Source organism: Sphaerodactylus townsendi, linkage group LG04 (assembly GCF_021028975.2).
Source record: "Sphaerodactylus townsendi isolate TG3544 linkage group LG04, MPM_Stown_v2.3, whole genome shotgun sequence".
NCBI classification, from domain to species: Eukaryota; Metazoa; Chordata; class Lepidosauria; order Squamata; family Sphaerodactylidae; genus Sphaerodactylus; species Sphaerodactylus townsendi.
This window is the reverse complement of record NC_059428.1, coordinates 155,852,525-155,875,356: the sequence shown is the minus strand read 5'-3', so window position 1 is coordinate 155,875,356 and position 22,832 is coordinate 155,852,525. Positions and strand designations below refer to the sequence as shown.

General features: G+C 51.1%; 2 protein-coding genes across 3 annotated transcripts; one reads left to right on the top strand and one right to left on the bottom strand.

Annotated features, from left to right (window-relative positions):
* Window positions 1-132: 132 nt before the first annotated feature.
* Window positions 133-13,143, top strand: NUBP2 (NUBP iron-sulfur cluster assembly factor 2, cytosolic). Of its 2 annotated transcripts, none has more exons than XM_048495396.1 (7): window positions 133-278; window positions 6,286-6,404; window positions 7,680-7,878; window positions 8,750-8,904; window positions 9,590-9,700; window positions 11,731-11,800; window positions 12,470-13,143. In XM_048495396.1, exons 1-7 carry the CDS (start codon window positions 251-253, stop codon window positions 12,613-12,615), a joined length of 828 nt encoding a protein of 275 aa, XP_048351353.1. In that variant the 5' UTR covers window positions 133-250; the 3' UTR covers window positions 12,616-13,143. The 2 variants fall into 2 exon arrangements, with proteins under 2 accessions (XP_048351353.1, XP_048351354.1); XM_048495397.1 differs by lacking the exon at window positions 133-278 and adding an exon at window positions 5,697-6,107.
* Window positions 13,144-17,867: 4,724 nt separating this feature from the next.
* IGFALS (insulin like growth factor binding protein acid labile subunit) lies at window positions 17,868-22,832 on the bottom strand. The gene is made up of 2 exons (XM_048494796.1): window positions 22,758-22,832; window positions 17,868-20,741 (listed from the first exon to the last, which is right to left on the bottom strand). The coding sequence occupies exons 1-2, from the start codon at window positions 22,765-22,767 to the stop codon at window positions 18,940-18,942; spliced, it is 1,812 nt and encodes a 603-aa protein (XP_048350753.1). The 5' UTR covers window positions 22,768-22,832; the 3' UTR covers window positions 17,868-18,939.

Sequence of the window (22,832 nt, the reverse complement as noted above, 5' to 3'; positions counted from 1 at the left end):
TCCGATTGGGCACTTCCTACGCCACTCAACGGCGTCGCGCTCGCCTCATTGGCTGATGACGATAAAGGGCGGGGGGGAAACTGACGAGGCCGGAAAGTCACGCGCCTGACATCTCTGAGGCGCCGGAGCCGGTTGGAGGGAGGGAATCTAAGGTGGGAGGAAGGTCCGCTCCACTCACTGGCCGACCCAGCTGTCAGTCAGTGACGCAGAGCGACCGCGAGTCGGAAGCGGCCCAGGGGTTGCGTAAAGCATGATGGAGGTGGAGGAGGCTGTGGCGGGTGAGTGACACGCGCGTGCGCGGGGACGGCCAGGCGCCTCCACCTTCCAGGACTATTGGGAGGGGGCGGAAATCCCACAGGTTCAGCCCGCTGCCTGCAGTTAGATTTCTGCCGTTTTCAGTCCGTAATGCAGAGGAGTCCAGTTCTGGCCCTCCGGATGTTCCTGGACTACGATTGGCCATGCTGGCAGGGGCTGATGGGAATCGTAGTCCCAGGAACATCTGGAGGGCCAGAACTGCCTTCCACAGGGACGCAACTGTAGGGGGTGCACACCTGATAGGCGACAGGGGAGACCCATCTCATCCACAGACCCTGCAAGCATAATCCTCTTTCACGTGCGGTTGTTTTGACATGCCTCCCTTGTTGCCCTGCCAACCTCCAGATGGTCACGTTTGTGGAAGACAGGAGCTGCGCATCTTAAGTCCACATGGGCAACAATGTTTGCACAACAAACAGCTAGCAATTGAAGGATACTGTGCAGCAAGAGAACAAACTGCTAAGAGAAGCACGTGAATTAAGAGATTGTTTCGCAGAGGTAAATTGGGGAGCTCTGAAATGACTACAAGCCTCTGAAGATCTGTGGAAGGCAGGGAAATACCAGCTTGGGGATTTTTCCATATTATACCAGAAATGCTGTTTGTGTGATATTTGTATGGATCGGCTTGCATCGCTGAAAAAATTTGACTTCCACAGACCACAAGAAGTCTATAATAGCGTGCATATAGCTTTTTGAAGTTGGGAGGAGGCTTGTTACAATATAAACTCTGTAGGGATTGTGTGTAAATATTGCCTTTTCAGATTATTGTGAATATATTCAGGCAGCTTTGACTGCTAGATGTTTGTGGTACAAATGTTGTTGAACCTCCAGGTTCTGCTACTACAGCAGATCTCCAGGTAACAAGAGATCAGCTCACGTACAGACGATGACCACTTAGGAAGGTCGACTTTATGGTGTTGTATCTTACTCAACTCCGGTCCCAGACCCCAATTTCCACCAGCCCCAAATCTCTATGGTATTCAGCATGTTCTCTTCTTTTCCTGGGTGCGAGATCCAGCCATTACCACCCATCTAGCTATTAAGTGGCTTCACTCTCCACGCATCACTGCCTCAGGGTCACAAGTCACAATGGGTGGTTTCTCACATTTCTGAAATGACCACACGCAGTTTATCCAAAGCAGCCATTACCACCCTGAAAGAATGTGAGTGTCACCTGCAGTTTGGTGCTGTGTTTTCAGGAGGATCGGTATCTCCTCGACTCCAGCACAGAAGCGTGTATGCCTGTGGCACCAAAACCACCAGCGATTTCTTGATACTTTAACTCCCAAATACATGCTTTGAAATATCAGATGTGAGCTTTGCCCCATTTCCTTCACATTCTCCCAGAACTACAGCTTGCATCCCCAAAACCTCTACAGCTTCTTCTGTGTACTGAAGAGGACTGTCGACGTGTTCCTCTCCATGGTACCTACACTCAAGGCATACAGTGCACAGATTTTGCCCAAGGACTTTCAAAACTGCTTCATAGGATGGTCTGGAGGTTTCCCAAAGGAAGAAAAAAGCCACGCATTCCACTTAGCGACCTGCGAATCTCAGTCCCCAGACTTTTCAATAAAGGGGGTCATAGGTGAGATTTGGGAAGGGCAGAGCCATTTCCATCTGAAATGGAATAGTCCATTCTATTGGGGCTCTGCCACTGCCTGCATGTGCAAACAAGAGGCAAAGTAATGTCTGAACAGACCCTTGGTAGGGCTAACTCTGATCCTAGCTAGACAAGAAACCAAACTTCATAGTGAGATAATGTTAATGAGCAGGGTAGAAGTAACAGTCTTCAGCTACTGCTCTGCAGGGACACAGCAGTTGAGAGGTGTGACCAGGAACATCCTCCGTTCCAATATTTCCTTGGCCACCTGTTCTCTGCACAGCCTTGGCCAAACCACGCTCTGGGATATGGCTCAGATGAAGAACCACAAGGTCCCAGGTTCAAGCCCTCCTGGCATCTTCAGTTGTACAATGTACAATGGCCAGTAGGTGAATGTGAAATTCCTTGCCTTGTTTGAGACCATGGGCAGCGGCTGCCAGTATAGACAACCACTGAGCTCCATGGACCAGTAAGGAATTCATGAACCCAATAGGCTTCACAGCCAAGTGAATCTTTGTACCCAGATCACCCAAACCACGCTCCAACACAGCTGCACGACACTGGATCCCAGCTAACCTTTTCTTCCCGCAACTCATTAATAAATGATCGCCAAACATCACGGCGCTCAACGCACAATGTTCTGGAGGCTCCCCAGAGGACTTTGATTCGGATGCTGTTTTTCCCTGCTCATAAGAGAAGAGCCTTACCTTTTGTGGACCGCCTGATGACTTCCGCCAGGGAGACGGTCCCAGTGGACTCATTTGGGCCCCATGCAGGATCCCAAGAACTCTGGTCCTCAACCTCCATCTTGTTGTCTCCTTCAAAGTGTGGAATTATCTACTGAGCAGACGGCCTCTTCTCGCCCCAGTGCCAAGGTGGATCGTCTGGCTGAGATCTCGCCTCATCCCGGCCCTGTGAAGTGACAGGAAATTCCTTGATGACTCAAGAGGTTCCTCAGTTTACAAGCGTGTAATCAGGGCCTTTATTTATTTATTTCGTTTCCCAACCAAGCAGCCTGAGACATCCTGGAAGTTGCTCCATTCCACGTGTTGGTGACTGAGATCCCATGGAATCCTAATGACGTTGTGGCCTCAGCAGCTGCTGTCTTCCAGGTATAGCAGGAATGTGACAAGCAATGGGGCCAGTCCAGGTGTTAATTGCAGGTGTTTCTACAGATGAGGGAGATTGCAACGAGAGTTCTGGAGTCCGCTTGCAATTGAAAACCCACAGCGGCTTCAGATATTTTTGGAACTTGGATATTAAACATTTAAGCCAACACAGAAATAATTACAGAGAAACCTTCCCTCCGGCTGCCAAACCACACTTGCTTAGAAATTAATTCCTTCGATGTACAGTGGGATTTATTCCAAGTAAACTTGCTGGGGTTGGAGAAGACTTTTCACTTTGATTCATTTTTTCTTTCTTTCCTTTTTTGGCATACGCCAGGAATCTCTTGTTAAATTTTCTTTCCAATCCAAGGCTCTTATTGGCAAGTATTACGTAATATACAAAAATTTAAAATATGCAGAGATTTAAAAAATAGATAAAAGACATCATGCAACACAAACGTTTGCACGGAGTTAATTAATTCAAGCCTGCTCAGGCTTGACAGTTGAATCTCTAACAGGCTCTGCTCCGTTTCCTAGAAGTAGGGTTGAGATATACAGTAAGGGTCTTACGATTAATTAAGTCCTGTGCAAGGAAAGTCACAAGTTTTCCCTATCGCTGGATTTGACCAAAATTACATAAACAGTTTTGCTTATATATTTTAGAACCAATGTAATATATGGATAAATGAATAAAGATTAATATATTAAGAAAGGAAGTAAGTAAGGAAGGTTTGGATTTATATCCCCCCTTCCTCTCCTGTAAGAGACACAAAGGGGCTGACAAACTCCTTTCCCTCCCCCCCACAACAAACACCCTGTGAGGTGGGTGGGGCTGAGAGAGCTCAGAAGAACTGTGACTAGCCCAAGGTCACCCAGCTGGCATGTGTTGGAGGGCACAAGCTAATCTGCTTCACCAGATAAGCCTCCACAGCTCAAGTGGCAGAGCAGGGAATCAAACCCGGTTCTCCAGATTAGAGTGCACCTGCTCTTAACCAGTACACCACGCTAAAACAAGGCCAACTAATAGATTCATTTCAGTGGCTGGGTGAGAGCCCTGACCTGGATAAGCCAAGGTTAGCCTAATCTTGTCAAGCTTCAGAACCAGGGTCTGCCTTGCTTGGCATCCGGATGGGACCTTACCAGGTTGAGCGCTGTACCTGCCTCAGCCTGTACTCTTGCATTTCTGGAGCACCTGCGAAGGCCCTCAAAGTCCGCTTCCCGACCTGACTGCCTCAGAGCACAAAACTCTATAACGCTAAACTATCCGTCTGGCTCCCCTTTTTGCCCCGAAGGGTCACTCTGAGCCAACAAGAAGCATCGGTTAAGCGACCTCAAATTAAACGGGTCGTTGAGACACGGTGGTGGCTGAGGCGCAGCCAAAGGATTGTGGTCCGTCTTGTTCGGCATCCCTTTTCTTGCACAGAGACTGCACAGGTGACTTGGGAAAGCCTGCAAGCAAGGCTGGGAGGCCGAGGACTTCCCCTTGGCACTGGCATCCAGAAAGTTATTGCCTCTGAGGATAGAGATTCCCTTTAGTGATCGTGGCTGATGGCTACGGATGGACCTCTCCCTCTACACAGTTGTATCATTCAAGCCAATTAAAAGGAGCAGCCGTCATTATGTCTTGGGTAAACAACTTCCACAGCTTAACTGCTCTTTCTCTGGACAAACACTTCCTTTCATGTGTCCTGGATTTACTTTCCGCCAGCTCCCTGTGGAAAGGGATCTCTCCTGGCCCGTTGGGATCCCGGATCTCACTGTATCAAGCTCTCTGGAGCGCTCCCATTCCAGCTTGTTTTCTAAACAACAACACGCCACCCCCACACTCCTGGACGTGCCCCAGGAAAGGGGCTCTGATTGTGTCACGACAACAGACACTGCCTCACTTCTGCTGTCCTGTCAGACGTGATGCAACACATCTGTTCAGAGGACAAGAAGCAACAGGTCCAAAACCCCAAGTGGCCCAGCTGTGCAGGGGGCTCTGGTGTTGCTACGGACCCAGGCCTAAGCTGGATTTAGCCAAAATGTGTTTGGACATATGTTGGGGTGATGAGCACAGCAACTGATACCTGAGTTTAAGCAGCTTTGCCATGTGAACCGTCAGCAATTAGTAGATGCTGGGTGAGACTTCAGAGTTGGGGGTTAATGGGTGAAATGCCCATCTCTGTGCACTCCACCTGCGCAACGGGAATAACGCTAACAAAGTTCCCCCACGGAGTAACAAAATAAGGATTCGCAAGCGCTCACTTCAATGGGACCGAAGGTTTGTTTCTGCCCCCCACGTCTGCTTTTCAGCATTCCCTGTTTCCTTGTGTGGTGTTTTTAAATTTCTGGGCGTTATGATTAAAGAGGACTTGACCTGGGGCGTACAGACTGCCGCGGTGGTTAAGAAGGCCCAGCAAAGACTGTACTATCTGAGACTTCTAAGGAAACAACAACTGAATGGAAAACTCCTGGTGTCCTTTTACCGCTGTGCTATAGAGTGTGTCTTAACCTACTGCATCTGTGTATGGTTCTCCAGTTGCACAGGGGCAGATAGGAAGGCGCTCCAAAGGGTGATCACTACTGCACAGAGGGATTATCGGCTGCCCTCTCCCTCCTTTGGAAGAACTCTATATAATTCCTGGAAGCCTCCAAAGAAAGCCTCAAAATAGTCTTCCTTGGAGAGACCCATCTCATCCAGCACACTCTCTTTTTGAACTATTACCATCCGGCAGACGGTACAGGTCTATCAAAACTAGGACAAAGAGGCTTAGAGACCTTACTCTAGAGCTGTATGGCGATGCTAAACTCATGCGGCTACGGTTGGATGTGTTTGGGGCTGTGTAGGGATGGGGTGGAGGAAGGGGAAAGTGAGGATGGGGGATGAGCCTGAAATTGTGCAAAGATCGAGTAGAATTCCTGTTGTAAATTCTCAAGCAGCGTGCACAATGACAATAAAATGCTTATGCTTATGTGTTCCTCCCAAAGACTGTCAGACGCAAGGTTTGCACTCCTCAGTCCAGTCTGAAATAGGCCTTCAGATGCTAGCTGGCCATCTCTGTGAAAACCAGGCCACCTGTCTGGGGAAATGTGAAAAGGTAAGAACGGAACACTCCGGAGAATGGGCCCAGTGTCATTTCCTGGTCCACTCTAGCTCAAGCCCCTCTTGAGAAGAGGATCTCTGGTTCGCTTCTGGTCCGTCTTGCCCCACGCCGATTCCTCGGGCGGTGTGAGGCTCGGCCTAACCGTCTCTCTTCTTCTCCTCCTCCCTTCCAGAGCGAGGCAACCTGGCAGGAGTCTGGCACATCGTCCTGGTTCTCTCGGGGAAAGGTGGAGTGGGGAAGAGCACGGTCTCCACGGAGCTCGCCCTGGCTTTGCGGCACGCCGGGAAAAAGGTATGGCTCCTTGGGGCTGTGGTTGTTTTTTCAGGGGTTCCTATCAGGCGTTTGGCTTGTTTTGCCTTCGTTCAAAGGGCTTCACGTATCAGTTTGAAAGAAGGGTCTTGGCTAACTAGCTTTCCTGCGAGTGAAGGAGAGTGGAGGGAATCCCAGTGGGCCCCCAGAAAGGCTGGGCTGGGGAGTGGGGGAGTTGCAGTGACAGAAAGCAAGATCTGTAGTAAAGTGGGGGAATTAGCTGAGATTGAGGGAAAAGGTGGCTAGGTCTATTTTTATGCCCCCTCCATTGGGAGGGGCCCTGCCTCATCCTCACAACAGCCCAAAGTTGTCCGGTGACGATCAGGACTAAATGGGGATTCGAATCCAAGACTCCCATGTCCCAAGTACCACTATGCAGCACTGCCCTAGAACTGTGGTACATTTCATCGCACAAGTCGGGGCCCATCACACAGAGGCTGTACTGACCTGGGAACCGGAAATTTACCATCATCTAAAGATCAGACTGTACAACCAGGAATACCAATCTCTCCTGAGTGCTGCACAAAGCTCCTGTTCCCCTCTATACTTTGGGATCACACCCCCAAAATCTAGCCCTGCTGTATACTTAGAACAGCTTGTTAATTATAAGTGCAGATGGGTCATGACAAGAGCAAGGTGCAACTCATTTCCCTCTGTCTATCTTCAAGGTTGTTTCCTTAAAATCCCACAAAGTGAGCTGCTGCTTGTCGGTACTGTCCCAATGATATAGACTCAATCCCTCATATCCTGCTTTACTGTTCGAGGCATAATGATATTACAACCGATCTGGGAGCTTTACTACCTCTAGAATTTGTTTCTCTCAGACAAACTAAAAATGTCTAAGCTATCGAACAGCCCTCATGTAGAAATTTCTGAAGCAAGTTGCTACATTTTAATCCATGTTCTTACATGATATGTAAACAAATGATCCTGTGTTTGTATTTGGAATGTATGGTACTTCTGGTTTATGCCTAATAAAGGTTTTTGGATTGGATTGGATTGGACCTAACGGCCTCCGCGGACTTCATATTGTCGCAGTCTTCCCTCAAAACCTCCTCCCGCAAAATAATAAACCACAGGTTGGAATCTCCTAGCAACCACTTCCAGTGACGCCAATGCTGTACCCATTTACGACCTGCCTCTCTGGCGACTTCACTGCAGACATCCGTCTCAAGGAAGGGGCCCCTGTTTGTTCCGGCCTTGCAAAAGACATGTTTCTGGCGCCCAAGACTGATGCCCGTTCCCCTTCGCACGTAGGTTGGGATCCTGGACGTGGACCTCTGCGGCCCCAGCATCCCCCGCATGCTCCGTGTGCAGGACAGAGACGTCCACCAGTGTGACAGCGGCTGGGTGCCGGTCTTCGTCGACCAAGAGAAGAGCATCTCCCTCATGTCTATCGGTTTCCTCCTGGAGAAACCGGACGATGCCGTGGTGTGGAGGGGACCCAAGAAAAATGGTAGGGAGCGGCCTCGGTTCCTCGCTACCCCAGAAACCAACCTTTCCGGCATGGTGCAATAACAGACTCACTGGCCCACAGCAATAGGGGACAATGTGTACAGGGGGGAGGGGGAGAAATCTGAGATTAAAGGGGATCCCTATTAGAAAGGATTCATTGGACTTCAACACATTATGTGGACTCCCCCCAGGTTCTTTCACTCTTTGATCTGCACCACGAATGAGCACAGTTACAAGCATAAGTTTCAATGTCAGTCTTGATGTTCCTGAGATATTTGAAAAGGAGCAAGATTTATGGAATTTAGTCAGCTCCAGAAAGAAGAAGAGTTTGGATTTATATCCCCCTTTCTCTCCTATAGGAGACTCAAAGGGGCTTACACACTCCTTTCCCATCCCCACTCACAACAAACTCCCTGTGAGGTAGGTGGGGCTGAGAGAGCTCCGAACAGCTGTGACTAGCCCAAGGTCACCCAGCCGGCTTGTGTAGGAGTGCTCAGGCTAATCTGGATTCCCTAGATAAGCCTCCACAGCTCAGGCAGCAGAGCAGGGAATCAAACCTGGTTCCTCCAGATTAGAGTCCACCTGCTCTGAACCACTGTGGACAGAGCTCTGTGGGTCCCTCCATTTCTTTTCCAGGCTTAGCCAGAAATAGGACTCAAAGAGTCCTTTTGGTTTCCCCCCTTTCCATAAGCAATTGCCTTACGCTGGCTGCCTGAGCGCATCTAGCTCCACGATCTTAGACAGAGAAAGGTTTTCCCAGCCCAAAATCCTTTAACACACAGGTGTCAAACTCGCGCCCCTCCAGATGTTATGGACTACAGTTCCCATCATCCCCTGCCAGCATATCAACACCTTTTTCTTTTCTTGAGCAGCTTTGATCAAGCAGTTCGTCTCGGACGTGGCTTGGGGAGAGCTCGACTTCCTGATTGTAGATACGCCTCCAGGGACCTCCGACGAGCACATTGCGGCGGTAGAATCCCTCCGCCCTTATCGGCCCCTCGGGGCAGTTCTGGTCACGACGCCGCAGGTACGCTGTCCTTTGGATTCTGGGCTGTTGCTTCCGACATAGCTACGCAGGCGAGGCTAAATCTGAGATGGCATCACCTTCATGAAGAGAAACAAGCACCTTGCTTCTATTCTACGGCAAAAGTTTCCTCCCCAACTGGATCCTACAAAGCCATTGCAGGAAGGTTCCTAGCCTCCACATTACGGTTTGTAGCCGTCACAGCAGAGGGGACAGTCTTTCTGTTTGCCCTCAGTGAATTTCCCACACTCCATTTCTGCATCGGCAGGAAGCACCAGGGAGTGCTCTTCTTAGTCAAAGTGTCATTCAACATTCAGGCAGAAATGGAGCTGCAAAGTCCTGGGGGTGGGGGGGGGGGGGGAGCAAAGTGGCCCCACTATAAGGGACATAACAGTGAAGAGGGTTTCAGTGGCAAGAAGGAAGCCACAGGGATAAGAGAAGCCACTGAAGTGTTATGCTGCCATCTGGACCCGAATGAAAGGGCCGCCTTTCCCACAGTCTGACCGAACTGTGTCTAGTTCGATACTCCCTTGCCACCAGCAGCAACCCAGATGTTTGCCTTCCTCTGCAAAGCAACCCTGATATTCCTTGGCGGCCTCCCATCACCCAGTTACTAACACAGGTGGCTTCGAGTGGCAGCTCTGTGCCTCCAGCCCATTCAACACCACGCCGAACCCTCCTTTTGCAGGCCGTGTCCGTGGGGGACGTGAGGCGGGAGCTGACGTTCTGCAAGAAGACGGGGTTGAAGGTCATTGGCATCGTGGAGAACATGAGCGGCTTCGTCTGCCCACACTGTTCGGTGAGAATGGCCGTCCTGGGTTGGGCAGGCACAGTTTGCAATGTCTCAAAAAGGGTGGGCGGGGGGCAGGTCATTGAAATGGCTTTTAAATCTGGCAGAGAGATGGGCCCCGGTGCTGCAGGTGTGCTCCTACAAGCCATTGCCAGATTCACCTATAGGTCAGTGGTGGCGAACCTTTGGCACTCCAGATGTTATGGACTCCAATTCCCATCAACCCCTGCCAGCATGGCCAATTGGCCTATAGGCTTGACAGTCTGAAGCACTAGATCTCAATATCTCCTGTAGGAGATTCAAAGGGGCTTACAAACTCCTTTCCCTTCCCCCCTCACAACAAACACCCTGTGAGTATAGTACAGCCAAGGAGTATAGTATTCTTAACATAGTCAAGGAGTACAGTATGTTTAACATAGTCACAATCTTTCCTCACACATGCTGTCATAACACATTGTAGTCTCTAAACAACCCTTTCAGTAATTTTCCTTTCACTCCATTTCAGAATAATACTCTACAGGAGCATTCAGGGTGGGAGATTGGGAGGGAGCTTCGCAAATGGAATAGCACAGGGCAGGAGTATCCAACTCCAGTCCTCCAGATATTCAAGGACTATGATTCCCGTCAGCCCCTGCCAGGCCATTTCAGAACTCCGCCTTTTGGGTCAGGGTGTCAAAGCATGCATGACATTTAACCCAAGAGGGTGGCAGCGTTCTTCACCCCTTCCCCTTGCAACATAAGGACATACGAAAGAGCCTGCTGGATCAGACCAGAGTCCATCTAGTCCAGCACTCTGCTACTCGCAGTGGCCCACCAGGTGCCTTTGGGAGCTCACAGGCAGGAGGTGAAAGCAATGGCCTTAAGAACATAAGGAAGAGCCTGCTGGATCAGACCAGAGTCCATCTAGTCCAGCACTCTGCTACTCACAGTGGCCCACCAGGTGCCTTTGGGAGCTCACCGGCAGGATGTGAAAGTAATGGCCTCTTTAAGAACAGTATGCAAGAGCCTGCTGGATCAGACCAGAGTCCATCCAGTCCAGCACTCTGCTACTCGCAGTGGCCCACCAGGTGCCTTTGGGAGCTCACAGGCAGGAGGTGAAAGCAATGGCCTTTAAGAACATGGGCAAGGAAGAGCCTCGGTTGATCAGCATCCAGAGTCCATCTAGTCCAGCTCTCTGTTACTCACAGTGGCCCACCAGGGAAGCCTTTTGGGAGCTCACCGCAGGATGTGAAAGCAATGGCCTTAAGAAAATACGGAAGAGCCTGCTGGATCAGACCAGAGTCCATCTAGTCCAGCACTCTGCTACTCGCAGTGGCCCACCAGGTGCCTTTGGGAGCTCACAGGCAGGAGGTGAAAGCAATGGCCTTAAGAACATAGGGAAGAGCCTGCTGGATCAGACCAGAGTCCATCTAGTCCAGCACTCTGCTATTCGCAGTGGCCCACCAGGTGCCTTTGGGAGCTCACAGGTAGGATGTGAAAGCAATGGCCTTAAGAACATAAGGAAGAGCCTGCTGGATCAGACCAGAGTCCATCTAGTCCAGCACCCTGCTGCTCACAGTGGCCCACCAGGTGCCTTTGGGAGCTCACAGGCAGGATGCAGCAACGCTACAAGTTCGCCAGTATCAGCATTCCAAAAAGGAGACTACGGCAGAGAGCAAAGAGCAAGAAATATGCCTGGTTGTTGGTTGCTCTTCTGCCTGCTTGTGGGTTCTTTAAACAGTGAGGCAGTTTATGTACCGAAACAAGGTTCTGCCAATAACTCTGAAAACTCACATCCAAAATCTGGTCGCCTTTAGCTTCCGCCTGGCAGAGAGCCGTGCCCAGGTGACACACTTCAGGGAAGTGACTGGCTGTACCAAAGAGGACACTCCCACATATCTGATTAGTAGGAAACCTCTAGACTTTGGACAGGCCGCCCCATCCCAAGGTGGAACACTTGGCTGTTAGCAGAGCCTGATGTGGACCCGACTGTCTTTTAAATCATGGGACATTTTTGTCAGTCCCTTCCCCTGTATTGAAACTCTTGTCTCTTGTTTCAGGAATGCACAAATGTCTTTTCTAAAGGAGGCGGGCAAGAGCTGGCCCAGCACGCCGGGGTCCCATTCCTAGGTGAGTGCTTCAGAGGGCGGTTGGGAATTATTGCGATATGTCAACCAAATAAAAGGCCCCTGCCCCGAGGAGGCGGCAATCTGACCAAGTAGGCCCACTAATGACAAGTAGTCGTGATCAGAGGCTTCTGACGCTGTGGCGGAATGAGAGGGAGGGAAACTCGAACTGCTGAGCTGGGTGGGAGCTGAGGGCGGTTTTCATGTCAGTGCTTGGGTGTTACTAGTCCACACGACATTCAGCCCAGTCGCTGAGCATCTCCTTTGCTTGTGGTGGGTCCCTGACTCACTCCCCCGTCATCCCCCAGCAAAAAGGTCTCTGGTAGCAGACCCTCAAAGAGCTGCTGCCTGAGAACTCCTGCAGAACCAGCGGCAGTCAGACCACGCTGGGCCAGATGACCCGACCCAGGATCAAGCAACATTCTGACCCATGATGCACCAATTTTCACAACCAAGACATTCATGTTTCGGCCCCCACCACTGTGGCACCAAAGGCTGCCCAGGGGAAAGAGCTGTCCTTCTATAAGGACGTACCATTTCCACCCAACCTCTATGGGGAGGACAGGCTCGACCACTGAGGCTTCAGGGTCGGGTGGGCAGTCGAGCGTCACTCTGTCGGGTGAGGCCCTTGCATGCCTTTCTCACCTGTTGTGTTTCTGCTTCCCTGCCCAAGGGTGCGTGCCCCTGGACCCGCAGCTCAGCCGGAGCCTGGAGGAAGGCCGGGACTTCATCCAGGAGTTTCCCAAGAGTTCGGCCTTCCCTGCGCTCACCAGGATCGCCCAGCACATCTTGAACGTGGCCACTCCTGGCAGCTCCTGAGACTGGCACCGGTGCCCCCGGTCTCCTGGCGAGGTGCTCAATGGCAGCTGTTTAGAGTGCTTGGCAAGGCAGGGAGCATCTTTGGACAGCGGCGGTTGAGGAGATGCAAAACCAAATCCTGGGCTGTCGCCGCTCCCTGGAAAAGCAACTGCAGAGCGGTTGAAGCACAGGGCGTAACGTACCTGTTTGGCCCTCGTTTCAGCCGCCAGGAACTCTGCGCCGTGGCCCTTCTGCACATTTCCACACCAGGGCCAGACGTGAGATCTCCCCACACACCTTAATAAAGCCGACTTGTGGGAGCAGGACTGGAGCATTTGGTTCGCGCTCTCTGCGCCGCCTTGCACAAAAGCCTTATTAAGTTGGTACGGCATGCACCCAGCTGGGCACCTGCCACCTTGGGATGGAAAACACTCCCATGGGAGCGTGAATCAGTCCGCGTCAATTGAATATATTTCCTCGCTACTCTGCAGATTTAATCATGACTCAGGAATTTTGGAGCATTAATTAAATGGTTTCAGTTGCCATGCAGGCTTGTCTGTGTGTATGTTTTCTCTTGACTGGTCAGAGTTTTGTTTGTGCCTCTCCCCCAAACTTTGGCACCCTTTCTTGTCCCAGGTGGTAGCGCCCATCACGCTGCAAACGCTGTTGCTTCATCACAAAGCATCCCCCAGAGATCCTCTGGGAAGAAGCTTCTACGACACCGTGAGGCCACTAAGTAATTGAACTGGTCACCTCTGCAAGAGAACTGTTTGGCTGTCTGTCCTCTCGTTCTGTACTGATAACGGTACCCCTTTTCCCAACCGTGCAGAGAGAGCGCTGCTGTTAGCACAACAGAGCCGTGGGATTTTAGCACCAAGTTGGAAAAAAAGAGCAAGCTTCCACTCTTTCCTATGCCTTAAGTTATGTCTTCAAAAGAAGTGGCCCGCCCGTGCTCAGGACAGCTGCACTAAGACTCTTAATGCAAATGTCCTAAGCATGGATGGGCTGTTGCTTCTATTTTTTTTTAAGCTACTACATAAGAACATAAGAACAAGCCAGCTGGATCAGACCAGAGTCCATCTAGTCCAGCTCTCTGCTACTTGCAGTGGCCCACCAGGTCCCTTTGGGAGCTCACGTGCAGGAGGTGAAAGCAATGGCCTTCTGCTGCTGCTGCTGTTGCTCCCGACCACCTGGACTGTTAAGGCATTTGCAATCTCAGATCAAAGAGGATCAAGACTGGTAGCCATAAATCGACTTCTCCTCCATAAATCTGTCCAAGCCCCTTTTAAAGCTATCCAGGTGAGTGGCCATCACCACCTCCTGTGGCAGCATATTCCAAACACCAATCACACGTTGCGTGAAGAAGTGTTTCCTTTTATTAATCCTAATTCTTCCCCCCCCAGCATTTTCAATGAATGCCCCCTGGTTCTAGTATTGTGAGAAAGAGAGAAAAATTTCTCTCTGTCAACATTTTCTACCCCATGCATAATTTTATAGACTTCCATCATATTCACACCCCCTTCCTCAGACGTTTCCTCTCCAAACTAAAGAGTCCCAAACGCTGCAGCCTCTCCTCATAGGGAAGGTGCTCCAGTCCCTCAATCATCCTCATTGCCCTTCTCTGCACTTTTTCTATCTCTTCAATATCCTTTTTGAGATGTGGCGACCAGACTACAAGCTGCTGGGGGCTGGACAGAGGACAGGAATTACCCCCTGGAGATGGGAATGGAAGGCTTGAGAGATTGACAATGAGTGGGGGGGGGGGAGAGGAGGAGGAGGAGGAGGAGGAGGAGGAGGAGGAGGAGAGTTGGTTTTTATACTCCACTTTTCTCAACCGTCAGGAGTGTCAAAACAGCTTCCAGCCACCTTTCCCTTCCTCTCCCCACAACAGACACCTTGTGAGGTAAGGTGGGGGCTGAGAGGGTTTGAAGAGAACTCTGTCTCTGCACTCCCTGCTTGCTGAGCATTGAACGTGTTGTTGGGGAAGAGAGGCCTATACATAAAAGAAAAATGCGTACAGCCAGTGCTACAATATTCCATTTTTCATTGAATGAGACAGTAGAAGTAGTAGTAGTAGCAGTGTGGGTTTTATACCCTGCTTTTTTCCAACCTTTAAGGAGTCTCAAAGTAGCTTACAATCACCTCCTTCTCCCCACAACAGACATCTTGAGAGGTAGGTGGGGCTGAGAGGGTTCAAAGAGAACTCTGACTGGCCAAAGATCACCCAGCAGCCTGCATGTGGAGGAGCGGGGAATCAAACCCAGTTCTCCAGATCAGAGTCTGCCGTTCTTAACCAGTTCGCCATGCTGCGTACGCCACAACGCAGAGAGTTCAGACAAGGTGTGAATATTCCAAGAGGGACACAAGAACCCTTGAACAGTGTTGCTTCAGATCATACACCTTCTGAAGCGGGAGGCCTAATGTGCGAGTCTTGACATACATCATTAGCATGTCCACTAGGCATACGTGTTGTGCTCCCGAAAAAGACTGTGGCTCTCATATGGTGGAGGACTGTACTTGGGAAACTGCTCCCTTGCAGTGTCTTCGCTGAGTCGGACGGTGGGTCCACCTAACGGAGACCGACCAGCTCCCTTTGGGAAGTGGCTCCCACAGGCAGAGGGCTGTTCTAAGCCCTGCCATTGGAGACCCCTTCAGTGGAAAACCCTGAGTGTGAATCTGTTCCCACCTCTTGCAGACCCTAGGTCCCTGCCACTGAGCAATGGTTCCCAGAAGAGAAGAAGAGTTTGGATTCATATCCCCCCCTTTCTCTCCTGCAAGGAGACTCAAAGGGGCTTGCAAACTCCTTTCCCTTCCCCCCTCACAACAAACCCCCTGTGAGGTGGGTGGGGCTGAGAGAGCCCAGAAGAACTGTGACTAGCCCAAAGTCCCCCAGCTGGCATGTGTTGGAGCACACAGGCTAATCTGGTCCCCCAGATAAGCCTCCACAGCTCAAGCGGCAGAGCGGGGAATCAACCCTGGTTCTCCAGATTACAGTCCACCTGCTCTTAACCACTACGCCGCTGCATCCACATAATGTGCTCCCCACTCACTAAACTGAAGTAGATCCAGATGAAGAACTGACATGTATCTCTCCCTGTCCTTTAGTTGTGGGCAGAGCTCTATATGTCCCTCCATTTCTTTTTCCAGGCTTAGCCAGAAATAGGAGTCAAAGAGTCCTTTTGGTTTCCCCCCTTCCCATAAGCAATTGCCTTATGCTGGCTGCCTGAGTGCATCTAGCTCCACGATCTTAGGCAGAGAAAGGTTTTCCCAGCCCGACGTCCTTTAACAGAAGACACCCTGTTCTTAACCACTACAGCACTGAAGAGAAAGTCATGTGATCAGACACAGAAAGGAAGCCCCCAATTCCCCCACTGACATTTTGAAGCTCACCTGGCCCAACTTATATTAGACACTTGGAGAACGCTGATGGCCTCAAAGGGGAACGATCCAGAAACTTCCAGGTTGTGCGATTGGTGTTTGGAATATGCTGCCACAGGAGGTGGTGATGGCCACTAACCTGGATAGTTTTAAAAGGGGCTTGGACAGATTTATGGAGGAGAAGTTGATCTATGGCTGCCAATCTTGATCCTCCTTGATCTCAGATTGCAAATGCCTTGGCAGACCAGGTGCTCGGGAGCAGCAGCAGCAGCAGAAGGCCATTGCTTTCACCTCCTGCCTGTGAGCTCCCCAAGGCACCTGGTGGGCCCCTGCGAGTAGCAGAGTGCTGGACTAGATGGACTCTGGTCTGATCCAGCAGGCTAGTTCTTATGTTCTTATGCAAAGCCTTATCCTGGGGTGCTTGCTCACTGGGAAGGGACCCTTAAAGCTAGCTACCAGCTGAGAATCTGTTTACCATGAAAAGGGGACTCCAGCCCTGACAGAGCGGCATGCATCAAGCTACGAACGGTGTGGCAGAAGGAAAGAAAGATGGCTACGTATCGCTCTCCACTGTCCCAATCCTTCGGCCAAAGTTTCTGGGCATCTCTGGCCCACTGGTGCCAAGCGACTAGAATGCCGAATTACCAGGCCTGTGTTGATACGGTGGGTCATTGTGGACAGCGCAACTGGGGATTCGACTGTTTGCAGACAGGGGCGAGGGCTGGATGGGGCTGCTTTAAATAGCTAGGACGGCAAGGTCAAAGAATTATTTAAGAAAAGGCAGGCCTGTGCTCTAAGGCCCCTCCGGCGTTATGAAACCCATTTTTTATGGCCCTCGCCCAGTGCAATTTAGGTGATAGCTTGTCTGCCTGGAGATTCGTATCCCAAAGTCAACGTCTGCTTGAGGTCACAGTTTTCATTCTGACAGGCACTTGCAAAATCCTGGCCGTGCTCAGGGAGGGGCCGTCTCTCTGGGGACAAGCTGGACAGGAGTCTGTCCTTTGCTTGCTCCGTTGGGCCGAATGGGAGCAGGACCAGAAAGTACGAGGGTCTGAGGAGAATTTATCCTACATGCACCACATGGGAAGGAGCAGGGGCGTAATGCCCACTGGGCAAGGTGGGCAGCTGCCCAGGGCACCACCTTGTGGGGGACATCAAAATGCAGGGTTCGTTTTTGGGTATTTTTAATGGTTTTCCATTTTTGGCCTGCAGGGGGCGCAGTTTTTAGGCTAGCGGCACCAAAATTTCAGCATATCATCAGGAGACTGTCCTTATGCTACCCCCAAAGTTTGGTGAGGTTTGGCTCAGGGGGTCCAAAGCTATGGACTCCCAAAGGGGGTGCCCCATCCCCCATTGTTTCCAATGGGAGTTAATAGGAGATGGGGGCTACAGTTTTGAGAGTCCATAACTTTGGCCCCCCTGAACCAAACTACACCAAACCTGGGCGGTATCATTAGGGCAGTCTCCTGATGAGACCATGAAAGTTTTGAGACTGTGCCTTCATAAATGTGCCCCCCCCAGCCTGCAACCCCCATTGACAGCAATGCAGAAAACTCAATGCAGAACAAAGATTCTTGGGCAAATTTCTGGGATGTTCCTGCAGGGGGTGCATTTTTGGAGGTATCAGCACCAAAATTTCAGGGTATCATCTGGAGACTGTTATGATGGCACCCCCCAGGTTTGGTGCAGTTTGGTTCAGGGGGTCCAAAGTTATGGACCCTCAAAAGGGTAGTTCCCATCTCCTTTGAGGGTCCATAACAGGGTCACACTGGTGTGACTAACATCACTGGAATTGGGCAGCCAACTGCTTCTCAGGAATAGCACGATAGCTCGAGACACCCCCAATAAACACAGTCTATGGATCAGAGATATTAGGAACAAACACTGTGTATCGATGCAATAATTGGAACAGACAGTACAATTTAGAGAGTGCAAAGGCTGGCGAAGGAACATCGAAAATCAACCGTTCTAACAACAAGCAATTTTAACTTTCTTTGAAAGACCCCGCACATGCAGAACACCTGCAGACAAAGGTAATTTCTTTCCTTTGTGCACATCATTAAGGGAATAGATATCCCCATACATTTACTCCACCCTTCTTCTGAGAAGCCCAAGATAGCATACGTCGTTCCCTGCCCTCTTTTATCCTCACAACAACCCTGTGAAGAAGGCTAGGCTGAGAGCTGACACCTCGCCTGAGGGGCAGGCAGCTTTAGGAAGTTCACGGCAGGGGGCAGATTTGAACAGAGGGTGTCCGAAGTCCTAGGGTAGCCCTCAGACTGTTGTGCTGCACAAAGATCATTCTTAGCAGGTTAACGACCCAGCCTGCCACTGGAAGTGACTCTGAGCCCTCTGACCCCATCCCTGATATTTCTAGTATTGCGCCGTACGTGCATTTGGTGGGTTCCTTTTGAAGGATCACAGTCTTTTCCTCCTGTTACGTCATGTCAGTACAAACGGATAGTTTCCAGTATTTATTAGTGACTGTTTCATTCCCTACTATGCCCTTTGGGGTTTTTGGGGGGGTGGGAGGGGAGCTTTCTGGTGTCCTTGCAGCTGTCCAAGTTTTCTTGTGCCCCTGTCCCATTTTTTAAAAAATCATAATTGATATATATATATATTGCCAAGGGAAATCGCTGAGAATTGGCCTCAGGCGAGCAGGGCATCATGGGCCAAGTCTACAAATGGGCTGCCCATCCTCGGGGACAGCGAGAAAAGAGACCGAAGAGGGGCTATGGGAGGCCGAACAGCCAAAGAAAGCTGGCGTACAACACTCGGGACACGCCTGCCTGAAAGACACCCAATCAAAATTAAACGGTGGTTTTTTCCTTCTCCTGCTCACGAAGAAGACGAAGGAGCGCACGAGAAGGGCCTCAGTCCTGCACAGTCACAACGGCCTGGGGATAGGGCACTTACGCCAGCTGAGTGGAAAACGGGAGGACGCATTTGGGAAGGGAAGGCTGGCACTTAGCAATCGACAAAATGGCTGTCGGGGACGTCTCGCAAGTCCAGCCCCATCACGACCTCTGGGCTGAGGCAGGTGACGTTGTTGAACGAGTACACCGGAGCGTCCCCTTCCGTGACGGACTGGGTGTACCGCAGGACCACGCCGGGGTTTTGCAGAGCAAAGTCTCGTAGTCCTTTCAGCGAGCAGCTGCAATCCCACATGTTCCTTTCCAGCCACAGCTGGGTCAGTTTCGGGGAAGGGCCCAGCCAGCCCACCGAGAAGGTTCGGAGCGAATTGTTCTTGATGTTCAGATACTCCAGCCTCGATAAGGGCGTCAGGACGTCCCCGTCCAGCGCCTCCAAGTAGTTGTTGGAGAGGTCCAGCAAAGAGAGGCGTCGAAGCGGGGCAAAGGCTTCGGGGGCGATTTCCAGCAGCCGGTTGGAGGAGAGGAGGAGATACCCGAGGTTCCAGAGGCCCGCCAACTGATTGGGGAGGAGCCTAGTCAGCCTGTTGTTCTTCAGGTCCAGGTCGACGAGGTCGTGCAAGTCGTTCAGGGCGTGGTCCTCGATCACGGAGATGGCGTTGTGCCGCAAGAACAGCCTCCGGAGGCTGGAGAGGTTGGAGAACACCTGCGGCCTGATCCTGCTGAGGCAGCTGTTCTCCAGGTGAAGACTGTGCAACTGGCTGAGGCCCCGGAAGGCAAAATCTGGGAGGCTCTTCAGGCAGTTGCCCGACAGGTTCATCACGGCCACGTTGCTCAGGCCCAGGAACACCCCGGCCCGGAGCTCTTGAATCTGGTTGTCGTTGAGGGCGAGCACCTCGAGCTGGCCCAGCTTCTCGAAACCCCTTTCCGCCAGGCTCCGGATCCTGTTGCTCCCCAGCTGCAGTTCCTCCAAGAACTGGAGGTCCCGGAAGGTCCTCGGCCTCAGCCCGGTGATCGAATTGCTAGACAGGCGCAAGACGTGCAGCGTCGAGAGGCTGAAGAAGGTGTCTTCGAACAGCGTGGTCAGGCGGTTGTGGGACAGGTCCAGCCACCGCAGAGACTTCATCCCCAGGAAGGCCCGAGGGGCAATGGCGTTGATTTGGTTGTGGTGCAGGTACAGCTTCTGCAGCTTCTGCAGTTTGGTGAAGATGTTGCCCTTGATGCCCTTGAGGGTGTTCCCACTCAGGTCCAGCTCCCTCAGCTCCGTCAGGCTGTAGAAGAGCTGGTGCTGCAGGTAGTGCAGCTTGTTGCCGGCCAGGACGAGCTCCCTCAGGTTGGGCAGGTCGTGAAACACCCTGTCCGGCAGGACCACCAAGGAGTTCCACCCGAGGTTCAAATACCAGAGGTTGGACAGCCCGGCAAAGACGCCTTCTTCCATCTTGCTGAACCGGTTGTTGTTGAGGTTTAGGGAGGCCAGGTTCTGCAGGTGGAGGAAGATGTTGGGCGCCAAAGATTTCAAGCGGTTGCGCTCCAGGAATAAGGAGTACAGCCCCTCCAGGCCGTGGAAGGCGTGCTGTTCGATGAGGACCAACTGGCTCCCTTGGAGGTTGAGAAATTCCAGGCTGGACAGGTTGCGGAAGGTCAGGGCCGGCAAGGAGGTGAAATTGTTGCCGTCCAGCCAAAACAGCCGCACGGCCCTCGGGACATCTTCCGGGAGGCTCGTGAGGTTCCGGGAGCTGCAGTAGATGCTCAGTTCATCGTTGCAGTCGTCGTAGCTGCAAAAGCACGGGGCGGGGCACTTCTGGCTTTCGGCCGCCGATGCCTGTTTAGTGGCTCCTGCTTCAAGAGGCTGGGACCCTGACGCCAAGGCCCAGAGGAGAGTTAGCATCAGGGCTGCTTCTGTTAGGCAAAGGAATAAGAGAGAAGGTGAGAAACCGGCAGAGGAATAGGAGCACAGAAGAGCACAAAGGCATACAAAGTCCTTGCGTGTGCACAGTGCTGATCAATGGCCGCGTGGAGCACAGATGATTTCAACTGTTGTTTGCAAAAATAATAAGAGTTTCTAGCCCTCGACTGCAATAGAAAGCTGTCGTAGCGCAGACTTTTTAATAACAGGGGTAGTCCGAATGGCATCAAAGGTGCTCTTGGGGAACCAAATTATAGGATTCAAACCTGGTGCCACGTGAAACTTTGTGGAGGCTCTAAGTACGTCCCGCTGGAAGGCCTTGGTAGGACTCTGAACAGAGCTCTTTTGAATTGCTCTTCAAATCTCTCTCACACACCCAACTTCCCAGACTGTTTGTTGACACCTACGTGAGTATGATATGGTCCTCCAAGAATCTCCCAGAGGAAAGAAAGCAAGACACTGTGCTCCTACAGGCGGATGGTTTTCCCACAAAGGAACAGAGTAAAAGCTCACATCCCCTCGCACTTAACCATCCTCACAAATTCAGGATTTAGGGACAAGACTAAGCTAAAATAAGGATCTTCCCTAGAAAGGAGTACCACGGAACACAGTGACCTGGCTGGAAGTTAGTGGGTATTTCTTTCAATTAGATGACGTGCTGCAAACAAGTCCATGACTGGTTCGAGAAACCTAAACGGAAATATGTCCACGAGCAACATCAAACGTTCTTTGGCGTGATTGTTTTTCAGCTCGTACAACACTCGGGACACGCCTTGTCACACTTGGCCAATAAAGATTCTATTCTATTCTATTCGTACCTGCTGCATTTTGTGAGTCCTTCACCCTGCTGTCTCCCTGCCCAATAATTTTGTAGATAAAAGAAATGTCTGATAAGGCCTCCCGAAACTTCACAATCTGGGCTCTAGCCCCGGAAGCTTATACTAGAATGAAACCGTGTTCATGTTTAAGATGCCAGAGGGCCTTATATTTTGGGGTGGTGGTGGTGGTGGTTTTTTTCTGCAACAGAGTTAACAATGCAATCTCAATCAGAGTCACGCTTGAAACCTATCTGTCATAGAAAGGTGACATCTCTTCACAGCATGGCAGCTGTGAAAAAGGCAAACTCTATGCTGGGGATAATCAGGAAAGGAGTTGATAATAAAACTGCAAGGATTGTCATGCCCTTATATAAAGCCGTGGTGCGACCGCACTTGGAGTCCTGTGTTCAGTTCTGGTCGCCACATCTCAAAAAGGATATCGAAGAGATAGAAAAAGTGCAGAGAAGGGCAATGAGGAAGATTGAGGGACTGGAGCATCTCCCTTATGAGGAGAGGCTGCAGCGTTTGGGACTCTTTAGTTTGGAGAGGAGACGGCTGAGGGGGGATATGATTGAAGTCTATAAAATTATGCATGGGATAGAAAATGTCAACAGAGAGACATTTTTCTCTCTTTCTCACAATACTAGAACCAGGGGGCATTCATTGAAAATGCTGGGGGGAAGAATTAGGACTAATAAAAGGAAACACTTCTTCACGCAACGTGTGATTGGTGTTTGGAATATGCTGCCACAGGAGGTGGTGATGGCCACTCACCTGGATAGCTTTAAAAAGGGTTTGGACAGATTTATGGAGGAGAAGTCGATCTAAGGCTACCAATCTTGATCCTCCTTGATCTCAGATTGCAAATGCCTTAGCAGACCAGGTGCTCGGGAGCAGCAGCAGCAGCAGGCCATTGCTTTCACCTCCTGCCTGTGAGCTCCCAAAGGCACCTGGTGGGCCACTGCGAGTAGCAGAGAGCTGGACTAGATGGACTCTGGTCTGATCCAGCAGGCTCTTTCTTATGTTCTTAAAGGTATTACTCTGCTTAAGCCCTGCATTGCAAGTTAGCTACCCCTCTGGAGTTGCTGTCATTTTCAGGGCTCTCAGCAGCTAGCCCAGGGGCAGGCGTGCACGTGCAAAGCGCCAAAGAGACACGAAAGAAGCGAGGGGTAGAATGTCTAGTCCTCTTACCTTTCCTCATGCTTCCCGGTGAACGTTTGGCAGCCAAAGTTCTGCACGGCAGTCGGGCAGTCACGGGCAGCAGTT

Bases quoted from the DNA above. Each gene is read 5' to 3' on its own strand.
- NUBP2 (XM_048495396.1), top strand. From the start codon at position 251: ATGATGGAGGTGGAGGAGGCTGTGGCGG. The intron at 279-6,285 runs GTGAGTGACACG...CCTCCCTTCCAG, and splicing joins GGTGGAGGAGGCTGTGGCGG to AGCGAGGCAACCTGGCAGGA. The intron at 6,405-7,679 runs GTATGGCTCCTT...CTTCGCACGTAG, and splicing joins TGCGGCACGCCGGGAAAAAG to GTTGGGATCCTGGACGTGGA.